The sequence below is a fragment of the Cryptotermes secundus genome, unplaced genomic scaffold (assembly GCF_002891405.2).
Source record: "Cryptotermes secundus unplaced genomic scaffold, Csec_1.0 scaffold537, whole genome shotgun sequence".
Taxonomy (NCBI): Eukaryota; Metazoa; Arthropoda; class Insecta; order Blattodea; family Kalotermitidae; genus Cryptotermes; species Cryptotermes secundus.
Genome location: NW_019740661.1, coordinates 2,506,725 through 2,519,251, shown reverse-complemented (window position 1 = coordinate 2,519,251; position 12,527 = coordinate 2,506,725). Strand labels below are relative to the sequence as shown.

Here is a 12,527-nt window from a genome sequence, read left to right as displayed (position 1 = left end):
TTAGATTGTACGCCATAAAATTTAAAAAATATATAAGTTTTGAAATCAGTCGTAAGAACATTTTAGGTAGCCTACGCACGTAGTGTTATTGGGACCGTGTTTAAAAACGAACTTATTTTTGTTTGTATTCCTCTTTTCTACTTTTTGCCTCATTTCCCTCAGCATTAGGGATTATTTGTGGTGTTGTAGGTTAGAGTCCACAAAACTGATGATGGCTCCCAAGTTTTGTTTCGCAAAAAAAAAAACAAAAAACAGCTGTCCGAATTATCTCGAATTCCGAAGTAATGAGGTTTCAGTGTACTCCCAAACGATGTAGTATTAATGGCGTTCCTATAAAGCTGAAGAAAATTGGCCTTAGGGAGGTTGAGTTTTAAAATTCCATAAGAGTTACATTTATAAATGCTTATTTAATTTCTTCTGTGCTCTGTAAATCGATGAGTTCCGTTTGGAATATCTCAGCCCTTGCTCGAACATCTGTTTAAAGGGCGAAACAGCATTCCGTACCTTGGAGCCCGGATGCGTCATCTCCCCTCAAAACCCCAATCTGCGTTGGATATTTTGGTACGTTGAAAGACACAGATTTAGTTCTCTCGTTTCGAATTAGCAAGTTTGCTGTATTTTGGTTTCTTTTCTGAATTTTCACTAAAAATTCTTAATATAGTGGTACATGTTAATTATTAATCAATGTTTCCTCGAGTGGTGTTTTATGTCATTTTGATGCTGTCGCATATAAATCAGGAAAGAAGTCCGAAACCCAGTCATCATCAGAACGTTCCAGCAATGGCGTTCCTATCATATTCATAGATCCGTTAAGGACTCCTACTCGACCTAGTCATCATACCCCTGAGTGGTGCAACACACCTCCATTGTCTGCTTCAAGGTCAATAAGAAGATTTTGAAACTGTGATTGACCGAGATTAAGTAGATTTAACTGTACATATTGCATCGTACATCTTCACTGCCTGGGAACAAAGAGATTGTTGGTGTATGATGCAATGGCCCGTCACCAGTTCCGAAGCTCGGCTTAGTGCAGTGTTCCAGTTCTTCGGCAATCAATGCTCTTAATGCATTTTTTTCTTGTCATCGCCGGAGCTACGTCTGTTATGACTTAACGGAGGTTGTTGATGTTTAGATTGAAGTTTTCCTAATGACTCGTTCGTACAACCTCATTCTTTCATATCGCATTATGCGGTTAATTCTTCTGTTGCACTGAAGTCGGGATCCACAGCTGTGTTGAACATCGCTGGCCACGCTGTCTGCCACATCTATGACCTGATTCATCTACAGCTTTCGAGAAGGCTTCAGAGTTTTGCTCAAAACTGTTTAATGTACTTTCAGTCACTTGAGAAATATCTTCTGTTCTACTTGACATTGTAAATAGTGACAGACCAAAACAAACAAACTCCGTGGCTTTAATCCGCAAGCGAACTATACCGACCGAGCGACCGCCGCTTGTCGGCGAAGTTAGTTCCAAGTTTAGTGGATAGAGGATGTCACGTAGTCAGCGCAACGAATCCCCACGGCCGTTAATCTCTGTTTTCTATACCGGAGCCGCTACTTTTCCATTCAAATAGCTCCTCAATTATCCTCACGAGGCTGAGTGAACCCAGTACCAGACCCATACTTCTCAGAATGTCTGGTAGCGCCGGGAATCGAACCCAGACCTCTGGATCTGTATCCAGGAACTCTGACCACTAGACCACATAGGCGGTCCAATAAATAGCTTCAGCAACTAGAATGAAAGTCCCTTAAATACTTACGAAATGGTGTAATTGTGATTCACTTTAATAGGAGTCATTCATAGTTCATAGTAATTCTCAGTTTCCTAGGACTGAGTGTGTCACGTGAATTGGCACGCGACGTGACGTGGGTGGCTCTGGCACAGGCAAGCCACATCCTCGTCCCACTACAGAAAGACAAGAATTGCCTCAGATAAAAAGAGAAAATGCATTCCATTTGCTGCCATTTCCCATGCAATGTGCCTTTTCCTTGTTTACTCTACAAGTTGTTAGCTTCTGTCGATTTATGCCCCACTCTTTTCCATATGATAGTGCTGCGAAGAGTATAACAAACATTAGGACCAGGAGGCTCGAATGCTAACTGTAATTAGCACAATGAGGATGGGTTAAATTAAGATTTTAATTATTTTTATTAATGCTAGTGGGGTGGGACTAAGTCCCTTGTACTGCGGCCACTTCTGACCTATTGTACCAGCCCCAGATGATAGGTGAGGGTGATTGTGAAGCAATTGGTGGAATGAAGATTGGCAGGGGAAACAGAAGTACTCGGAGAAAACCCACCCCAGCTCCACTTTGTCCGCCACAAATCCCACTTGACCAGACCCGGGATGCAACCCGGGCCGCCGCGGTGGAAGCCAGCGACTAACCGCTTGAGCTATGGGGCGGCTCTTCAGATTTTATAAAGCGATCTGCACGGTTCTGCAGTACTCATTCTGCTTCGCGTTCAGTTACGATCTGTTTCTAACCTAATCAGAATGGCGGAAGTCACACTGTATGTAATCACAAATTCTGTTATTCTCAAGAAAAATAAACAGCAGAGACATTAAACTTAACGTTCCCAGAAACACTAACTAAAACGCCCGTTCTCCTGAGTTTATGCCTGCTTTCCCTACTTGAGAGGAAAATCTACTGGGCTTATGAGATATGCTGTGTGTCCCAGTTCAACTGATGAAGCAGCTGATCGATTTTCACAAACATTGTTATGAACGTTATGTCGTTAGAGTTCACTCCTACGTCATAATTTTTAATTCCATAGAACCTGCAGTTACATGGCGAACGCGCGAAATTGTGGAGCGGTTCGTCATTAGCGCCAATTGATCTGGGCTCAAGAAATTATGTACGCTGACAAATCATCAACAAATTTAATAGTCTTCTCAGTATTCTTTCGTAGAATGTAGAACAACGTATTGGAGTATTGTATGAAACCTATGGGCTGTTTAATTTCCACTTTGATGGCAGTAACTAATGAACCACTGGAAATAGGTATGTTAAATTTGGTACTGAAGTATATCGCAAATATATATTGTATAATCATTACTGTGACTTGTATACCCATTGCTAGGCAACGGATCGGTAACCACATTCCCTCAACACACGCGCACGCAACAAAACGACATCCATTACTAGGTAACGGACCAGTAAACACGCATTCTTGACAATAGAATACAGTGTTTTCCGTGGGGCCCGTACCGATGACTTATAAGAGGGCACAGTCAGAAGACGGGACGGGAGAGCCGAACTGGGAGAACCTTCATCGTTAGACAACCCCTGTGTGGAGGCGGGGTAGAATACCTCCACCGTGACCCTGCGAGTCGTAGGAGGCGACGAAAAGGGAAGTTGCACATCTGAGACAGCAAAATAAGGTCACTAGTCTCAAGGGACTTGGACCTGAGAAAGACTGCGCTGCCAAAGGCTAGCAGCATGTACAAAAGACAGACCCGTCCACTCGTCAGAGAGGACGCCCCACAAAAGCAAGACCGCAAGTCTGAAACAGTAATATAAATATCTGGTCATGAGCCCCAGATAGGGCTCGACACCAAGACTTACTGACTGACTGACCGTCAGTCGCAATGTGACTTGAACTTGAACTTGAGACGGGACGGAGTATAGGACAACAGCCGAGAGTAGCCAAGTCTAGTCTCGGAATTGGCAGCCGCAGAAATGGCAAGAAGGGAATTAAACTGTGCGAAGAAGACCTCACTTATGATTTCAAGTTACAGTGAGACTGTAATAAGTCCGTTGCCAGGATACGACTATTGAAGACTGAGAACCCTAGTGCGTGTGTAACGATGAACTGGAAATTGTGTAGAATAGCGATAGCGCTGTATTACCTGTAATCTCGAACTGTATGAATGTGTAAGTTGCAACGAAATCAGCCATCCAACAAAAACCCGGTTTATATGTCATCCCTACCCATGACAATACTGATTATAGGCCTCTGCCAAGAGTCAATGCACATGACGATACGAAAGTTTAAGATTGTGTTCGACAAATTCTACATAGAAAAAAAAAGTGTGTATAAGTAGTAAATTCATAAAAAATGCAGTAGTAACAATAATCTGGAACGGATTTATAGTTGCATGAAATTAAAATAAGTTGACCAGGATGCGATCTTAGGACCATCTACGAAGGAGCTAAACCACGTGCTAAATTGAATTTTATTCTAGCAGTATAATTTTACATTATCTATGTAAAAAATTAATGTCTGTTCTTCGATTATTCCATTATACGGTTGTGAACGAGATTTCCGACCTCTGAAACATTGGCATCAACGACCTCAGCTTCACGGTATAACAACCCAAAAGCAGAATCACCACCAATAATTAACCACCGTGAAAGCTTAATAACAGATACATATTAAGTTTGTTAAACGTATAGGGAAGAGATCAATGTAACATACACAGTTATAAATATTAAATAGGAGTTTGTTGAAGATTTGTTATGCTAGAGAGAAGTAAGAGCATTAAGTCAATATTTTTCAGTTTAAGAAAAATTCCGTTTTAGTACCGGCTACTTTGATAATATTGTGACAGAATAGTCAGTTACTAGACAACGGCTTGCTAAAAGCGCGTTTCGTTGCAAGGAATTCGCTTGTAGAAGTCAAAGCTTTGCTACTAGATCGACACACGTTTCTTAGCAACGGATGAAACAGATAATAAGAGACGAACTGTTCGAAGTGGTGCCCTCTCTTCCGTTTGTCCCGAGCTGTAAAAGAGAGGGCATTCGTGAGTCGTGATTCGTAAGGGAGTTCTAGGATTCGGTCGTAAGTGAATCTTCATTCGTCATTCGTGCTTAGTGATTCGTGAGTGACGGATTCGTAAATCAGAACCAAGTCAGTCACGTAGAAGGGAAGACGCTCGTAGTCCACTAAGGAATGAAGCGATTCTAATGCAGTCATCGATTGTGAGCTGACTGTAACAGAAGGCGTCCTAATAAATCTAATCATCCAATCCAGAACCCCTTAATATTAGTCACGGAACCCCGGACACGTGACAGAGGCTTTACTTCCTGGTACTGAGAACATAATATAGAGATATGGCAAAGGTTTCACGTACCTCCACCGTTTTTGTAGCACAGGTAGGGGAACCTCCACACGTTACCCAGCCCCACGGACACGCTGATGCAAGAGAACAAGAAGTCCAGCTTGTTTCCCCAGCCACCGCGCTCCTCGTCAGCGTCCTCTGGTGCCCCTGTGGTCTGCCGACCTGCCGGTGTTGTGCTTACATGGAGAGGAGGTGCCACGGCCGCCGTGGGTCCCACCGGCTTCGCTGAGAACTCTATAAACGTCTGGTCGGGGTCCACCGACTCCTTCTCTTCCCCCCAGTAGTACATTTTCTCCGACATCTACCTGCAGAAATGGAGAGTCGCGGTGATTATCCGCTCGACAAGCTGGATCAGACACATCAGCAAGAAAGCAGGTGGGTGATTGGATTTGAGGTGAAGCAACATCTTGGCATACCGATGAACTTCAGTTATATAAAGACGATCTAGGGGTGTCAGAGATCAGAGAGCTGAGGTGAATATCCGGACCTAAGAAAGACGAAGTAATTGGAGGACGAAGAAATCTGCATAATGAGAAACTTAAAAATTTCTACTGCTCGCCTAGCATTATTGTAGTGTCCAAATCAAGGAGGGTAAGCTGGGGTGTCATGTGATACTCTTGGAAGGAATGAAAAGAGGATACATCTTAGTTGAAATGTCTGAAAGGAAAAGAGCGTCAGGAAAACATAGGCTTGGGTGGGAGGACAGCGTTGAAATGGAGCATAAAGAAAAATGGCGTGAGAATGTTGACTTGATTTAAATGAGTGGGGGGCGATCTCTTTTGAACACGATAAGTAACTTTAAAATTAATGCCTTCTAGGACGGCGCGTAGCTACACGGCGTCACATCCCAGAAGACCGTGATCACTGCCATGAGAACCTCAAATTTCGTATATGGCAACGAACGAGTTCAGCCTTCTGGGATATATATCGTCCTGTAGTCCACTGAAACGTCGGTTGACTTTCAACGGACTACACAGCGATATACCCAAGAATGTGACTTCATAACAAGCACTGCAAGAATTGCAAATCCTACGTAGTAATGAAGCTATTAGTTCCGTAAATACGTGGGATTTACTCATCATCTGATCGAATGTCAGTTTCTTAAGATACACTCTGTTCCATTAAGCTAGTTAACAGTATGAATATCACCCTCTATCACAACACATCTCTGTGCATAGCGTATGAATTATCAGTTATGCATTATTTCAGATTTCATCCAATGACTTTTGACGAGCAAAAATGTAGTTCGTATAGAAAATGGATACATGATTGTGCTTTAATACTCTCCTTGGATTTTATAACGTAGGCCATGACTACACTGTTCGAAATTCACATGTTAGTAACGACAGTTTTGTCTCATATATATTTCGGCAATAATGTCACTACGAAGAAAGCAGTCTTCTGGGATTTGGCACCGTGTATATGTGGTGTTAACCGACGTTTCGGAGGAACGTATCGCCCCATCTTCAGGGTAGAAGAAAAAGTATAAGAAATCTGCAAGCGACAACACCGTGAGAAACGGTAAAGCAGATTGCTTTACCGGTTCTCACGGTGTTGTCGCTTGCAGATTTCTTATACTTTTTCTTCTACCCTGAAGAGGGGGCGATACGTTCCTCCGAAACGTCGGTTAACACCACATATACACGGTGCCAAATCCCAGAAGACTGCTTTCTTCATAGTCACCGCCGTGAAAGCCTCAAATCTTACAATGTCACTACGAGCCACAGATAGCTTACAGTCTGCTGACAATATTTGCACCAGCAGAATAGGCCTGTTGTGAGTTATGTCTCCTGCCGGGCTCGCTCATCATTTTTACAGTGTGAAATAACAAGTTTTACATGCATATTTGTCCTAAAAACTGTTCAGTTTAAAGCCTCTTATATCTGTAGCTTTATTTTGTTAAATTCTCTAGCGACTTTACGGTTCGCTGGATTGGCGACTCACCCATCGCCAACCCTCACTGCAGTTAATGCTCTGTAGTGAGGCGTAACTGTCGTGTCTGCTTCATACAATAATGATATTCATTTTTTGCTCCATACTGCCAGACGCTATGAAACAGGATTCTTGAAGGCTAATACTCGCTCAGCTCATCAAGAAGTTCCTCCGATGTATGAAACCCGAAGTTTCAACACCGCATCCACAAGAGCTCGCCACTGGTTCCTGTCATGAGCCAGGGGAATTTATTCCGGACGTTCGCAACCTGTGCCGCTGAAATCTATTCCATTTCCGGCTATCTGTAGTTTCCCGCTTTTTAAGTTACAATTTGAGAAGAGGCCGCAGAATACCCGTAAATGTCTAGGAGATACTAGCAACAATTGATAGATCTTACTATCACAAACAAACAGGGACTTGGGCCAATCCTTTTCTCATCCTTATCCCTGTTGTCCGCTCATCTCTGCAGAAGGTCTAAAAGAAATTTTAGGTAAAAAAAACTGAGCATCTTAATCGATTTTGTCGGCAGTTTCTGAATCTGTCCAATGCAAATACTGAAAGTAAATTAACCGGAATATCTTCCCCTGCCATCGCTTATTCATGCAACAGTCCTATTTCCATGTAGAAATCAGCAGTTCATGAAGCGTCATTAGATGAATGTGAGCTCAAATGATGACCCTTTGCTTACTACAGATCTAAATTCGTAGCTCAGAAATACACGTCAATGAATCTACATGTAAAAGTTAATTTCCTTTTTATCTGAGACCTCAAATTACTCTTCGGCCTTTCTTTCTGATGATTTGTTCCTAGAAATTTTCTAATGATATTTCAGCACGTTTCCTCATACTATCATGCGTAATACACAACGAATTACGTCCTACGCTCAATGAAATTTATGGTGATTTCCGACCGATGATGTCGCAGGACCAGTGAACATACTTTTTGTTCAACATTTGGCACAGAAGTAAAATATACATGACTTGAATTCATTTCTGACGTTTCATTTTCCTTTGTTTGTTTGTGTAAGAAATGAGAAAGTAAAGAAATAACGGAGAAAAAAGAAGGCAATAAGAAGGAAAAAATTAACTACTTTGCATTTATATATTCTCCTAATAACAATATCCCCACTGCAAAATAAATTTACTCTACAAATGCTAGCAAACCATGGCCTGCACAATTCCAGCACCAATATTTTGTACTTTTGCTCGGAGTGTTCACCATCACACCTGTGTGTCCCCTGCTATCAGCTTGATTTCGAAGCCATGGTTCTGAGATGCACCGACATATAAAGTGCTCACTGACGTTCAGCTACTGAACCAGATTTTGCCACAGACTAATGTCACTGCTCTTTTACTCATTATATGGAGCGCATTAGGTTTCGCGCATGTGCTAGGACCGCAATATACTGACGTGGGAATTAGTACGAGTAGTAGGTGGGGGCGAAAATACGCTTTAAGCGAGTGGGATTTGCCCAGCATAGAGAGAATAAATTAATGGACTTAAATGTACAGTTGATAATTATTTCGCTGGCCAAGCAGTTCCCTGTTGCAAGACTATGAAGATTCATTGCCATAATTTCAACTTCTGCCATTTGGTCTTATTCTGAGTCAACTGAAATGACCTATATTTCATACCTTTACGAGTAAACTTGGCTTTTAAGATTAATTTTAGCAGTATTATCTCACCGAAAATCATGACCAAGCGGCTAGTGCTCATGTTTCAATGTAAGTTGCCCCTGGTTCACATGTTCGTCCGTATACCGGTTATAACTGAGGATTTTTTTTTCTCACCCCTCCATTAAGATGCCAGCAAAATTATCTTGAATTTGGCTAGGGTGTCTTCCTTTATCATCTTTTGCAGCTCGTTATTCATTTATCGCTCTACTATTCTACGTTATGGGCATACAGTCTGACATGTGGAAAGCGTCCTTAAGTAAAGAATACACAAATGAGTCATATATTTCAATTAAACACGTTCATTTAGCACCAAAACGTTAGAAATATATTCAAATTTGAGCCAGGCTGCCAGGTGTCCTGAGATATGGGCGATTTTATTCAGACTGTTCGAGTCAGTATGCTGAAACAGGCTAAAGCAGTTTTTCATACAAATCTTTACTCGCTCACCATTTATTGCTTATCATGCCATCTCATTCAAGAACATAGGAAGCTGGAAGTTCTCAGAAAGCAAAATATGCCAAAATCTGTGTATAAAATTAGCCTCTATACCAGCAGCTGTAGTATTTACACCACCACGTATTGGTATTGTGGTACAGAGGCCTTCATGAGAAACTAATATTCGCTTAGCTGATCAAGAATTTGCTCTACTTTTACGGAACCCAAAGGTTCAGTACTGTGTTCAACCCAAAAAAATCAGGGAATGTGTCGACCAGCTTAGCAGCTGTCATTCTCATGACAGACTCTCCTCCACAGCAGGTACATCTAGTAATTTAGCCTGTAAACTGTTATAAGTAACACCCACTCGTCTTTTCAGTAAAATTTGCAAGAAAAACATGGACAATTGAGGATCTCAGAAAAGAAAAGTAATTGAATAGAACGTGTGTGTCAATAAACTGTTACTGTATTTTAAAGCATTGTCTCTGTCCATTTTTGTGTCAGGAAAACGTTAATAAAATCGAGTAATTTGCTTCCAATAAAGAACGAAATGTATTCTTTCTGCGTCTGAATATCACTCTATGCCATGGAGTGGATTTGAAGCTCCAGGAATTCATAACCTCAGCACTAGACAGAGGTGAGTGGTCAACCTAATACTCCGGTCTCTCTACCCTCATGACATTAAAATCTATATACAGTTTGTTCGAGAAATCATGGGAAAATAACCAGATTCACTTACCTCATCTTGAGCAGTACTACAGTTTGAAGAAAAGCGAGATAGCAAGTTCGTTGTAACCGCAGTTCTAACTTCCTGTGCACGTAGGAGCACTGGAGATCACATCCCTCTGGGACGTCTTCAAAATATGAAATGAGCTGCACAAAGCGTAGGTAATGGATTTCGAAAAAACCGCGTGTTTTTTTAGTTTTTATGTCGTTTCTTCATTTACTTCTTATTGCTAAACAACACGTTTGCATCTTGAAGTCGTTTATATTGTTAGTCACACCAGGATATAGCTTCCTTATGTGTTACATTATGAACTAAAACCCTAAACGAGGTGTGTCACGGCCCTCATCACGTGACCTTGTACCGGTGTTTACTAAACACAGTGACCCATACGTTATCGTACACTCCATAAAAATTAATCTTTGAATGCGTTTTAATAAATAAGAACATATGAACTAAGTATCTGGGGCTGTTTACCCCTAAAATTATTATGTTAGATTATATTCTACATGTGTTCACATCTCGATGTCACGTTTTGAATTTACTTTAGGATTCAGTTTACGGTAACTTCTAAGAGGATGCATGCTTTGTTAAATGACGTAAAAGTAAGGAAAGCCATACCTGATTGTAGTGGTTAATTCTTTTGCCGTAAGTGTGATGTTTCTGGCGGTATGGTTCACAACTGGCAGTGTGTCTGTCTGCGCACCCGGGCTTCGCAGCTGTAGTAGCAGAACGGTAGGGGCTGAAGGGGGGGATTTGCAAATATGAAAAAGACAAAAGGTTTGAGTGAGACAGAGTGACAGATGGACAGGCCGGCAACGAGAAACGGTGGTAGTAAAGGAGAGGGAAGGCTTGTGAATCAATTTTCGCAACCCTCTCCACTTCTTACCCTCCGCCCTCCGCAACTGTATGCAAGTCGAAAGGCGGGCCTCGATTCCAACTGCCCTGAACAAGGCACGAACTGAGGTTCAGGAGGAGGTTTTCAAGGTGACATGGAGAAATTCAGGTGTCTCACTGCGGTCGTCAATGTCGTGTCCTGCGGCTGGTGAGGGTCAAATCGTCTCTCAATTTCTCCTTTGGTCGTGCGCTTGACCAGGGCAGTGTGGACGCGGGTCGATTCTGCTGATATATGCGCAGCGCCGATCAATGGCCGACGTTTGGCTGCCGCAGACAAGCCACGTGGTTTTCTGTGTGTGTAGTGCGCATCGCTTCTCTTAATATTTGTATACAAAAAGATATGTTGGTTATTTAACCAGCCTGTTTCAACTGATGAAATTATTTAGTTTTCACCCTTGTCAAAGCGACTATCTATGCGAATTCCAACAAAATATTCGTACATTTTCTCTTTTAATATTGATAGGATAATTTAAAATGGAAATTATATGGCTGAGTGACATAACGGAAATACAGACAGGATTTTTGTGTGGAAACCTCTTGGAAGGGAACTGGTTGATGTTAAAACTGACCTAAGAGAAATGGGCCATGAGGATAGAAGTGAAATGAACTGTCCGAGATCTGGACCGACGGACGATGCCTTCTGGTTTCAGCGTTATCGATTAGTTAGACTTTATGTTACTTGGTCACGTGGTTAGGTACATAGGTGGTTCTAATATCACTCACTCGGTCATTATTCTGTGTACATACCACGTAAATGACAGTATACGTGTAAGTGTTAAATACAATATGTGTAAATTACAACACCGATTACAGTGGCCGCGCTGTTTAAGGCGTGAACTCTCTTCGCCCGCTCAAACACTGGGATCGTAGGTTCGAGTCCCACTTGAGGCATAGATGTCTCTGTACTTTTATTCTGTGTTTGCGCTGTCCCATGTGCAGGTAGCAGCCTTTCGATGAGCTGATCCCCGTCAAAGAAGTCCTACCGCCTGTTTATAGGATCAGAAACTGAAAAAGCGGCCAAGGTCCAACAAAAGGCTGTAGAGCTATAGACAGACAGACAGACAGATAGCTAAAACACTTCATTAGCAACAAATTATACGAACGCGTGCGAAGTTAAGAGATTAAGATAAAGAAATTTCATCACGGCGGCCCGGGTTCGATATCGGGTCTGATCAAGTGGGATTTGTTGTGGACAAAGTGGCGCTGGGGCAGGTTTTCTCTGAGTACCTCGGTTTCCCCTGCCAATCTTCATTCCACCTATTGTTCCACAGTCACCCTCACCTATCATCTGGAGGTGGTACAATAGGCCAGAAGTGGCCGCAGTACAAGGGACTTAGTCGCACCCCACTAGCAATAATAATAATAATAATAAGATAAAGAAAACGCACAGGAACATTTCGCCAGAATTTGTCTTACAATGACAAAGAAGATTGCGTAATCCATCTAGGCCCTGAACAAAGCAGAATCCGAACAGACCCGATTCTTGTTACGAAGAGGAAATGTTGCTAGCTGCTAATAGCGATTGAACCCCATCCCGCTAAATTACAGTTCAGAGGCCCGAGTTCTCGGCCCATTGTGTAGAGCACTGTCATTTGTTACATGTGGACGAGGTGGCAATATAACAAGGCGCTTTTCATATTCTTGTGTTGTTATTGAATAAGTGCAAACGCATAAGGCGTACATACGAACATTGCAACTGAACTTTGCAGTGACCATCAAAACATTACACTTTTATGTAATTTTTACGTTACATTGCTGTAAGAAAACAACTTAATTTTGTGACACAAATCATGAGAGGATT

At 42.0% G+C, this 12,527-nt stretch overlaps 1 protein-coding gene across 2 annotated transcripts in view; it reads right to left on the bottom strand.

Annotated features, from left to right (window-relative positions):
* The window catches only part of LOC111872509 (sodium- and chloride-dependent GABA transporter 2), a 36,280-nt gene extending 25,301 nt beyond the window's left edge, over window positions 1–10,979 (bottom strand). The window contains exons 1-2 of one of the 2 annotated variants that reach the window (XM_023866501.2): window positions 10,451–10,979; window positions 5,075–5,367 (exon numbers count right to left, since the gene is read on the bottom strand). In XM_023866501.2, coding sequence (XP_023722269.1) covers window positions 5,075–5,363 — 289 coding nt within the window. In that variant the 5' untranslated portion in view covers window positions 5,364–5,367; window positions 10,451–10,979. Of the gene's footprint in view, window positions 1–5,074; window positions 5,368–8,220; window positions 9,582–10,450 lie in introns of those variants that run through there. The other variant, XM_023866502.2, reaches the window with a different exon arrangement.
* Between the last annotated feature and the right edge of the window lie 1,548 nt (window positions 10,980–12,527).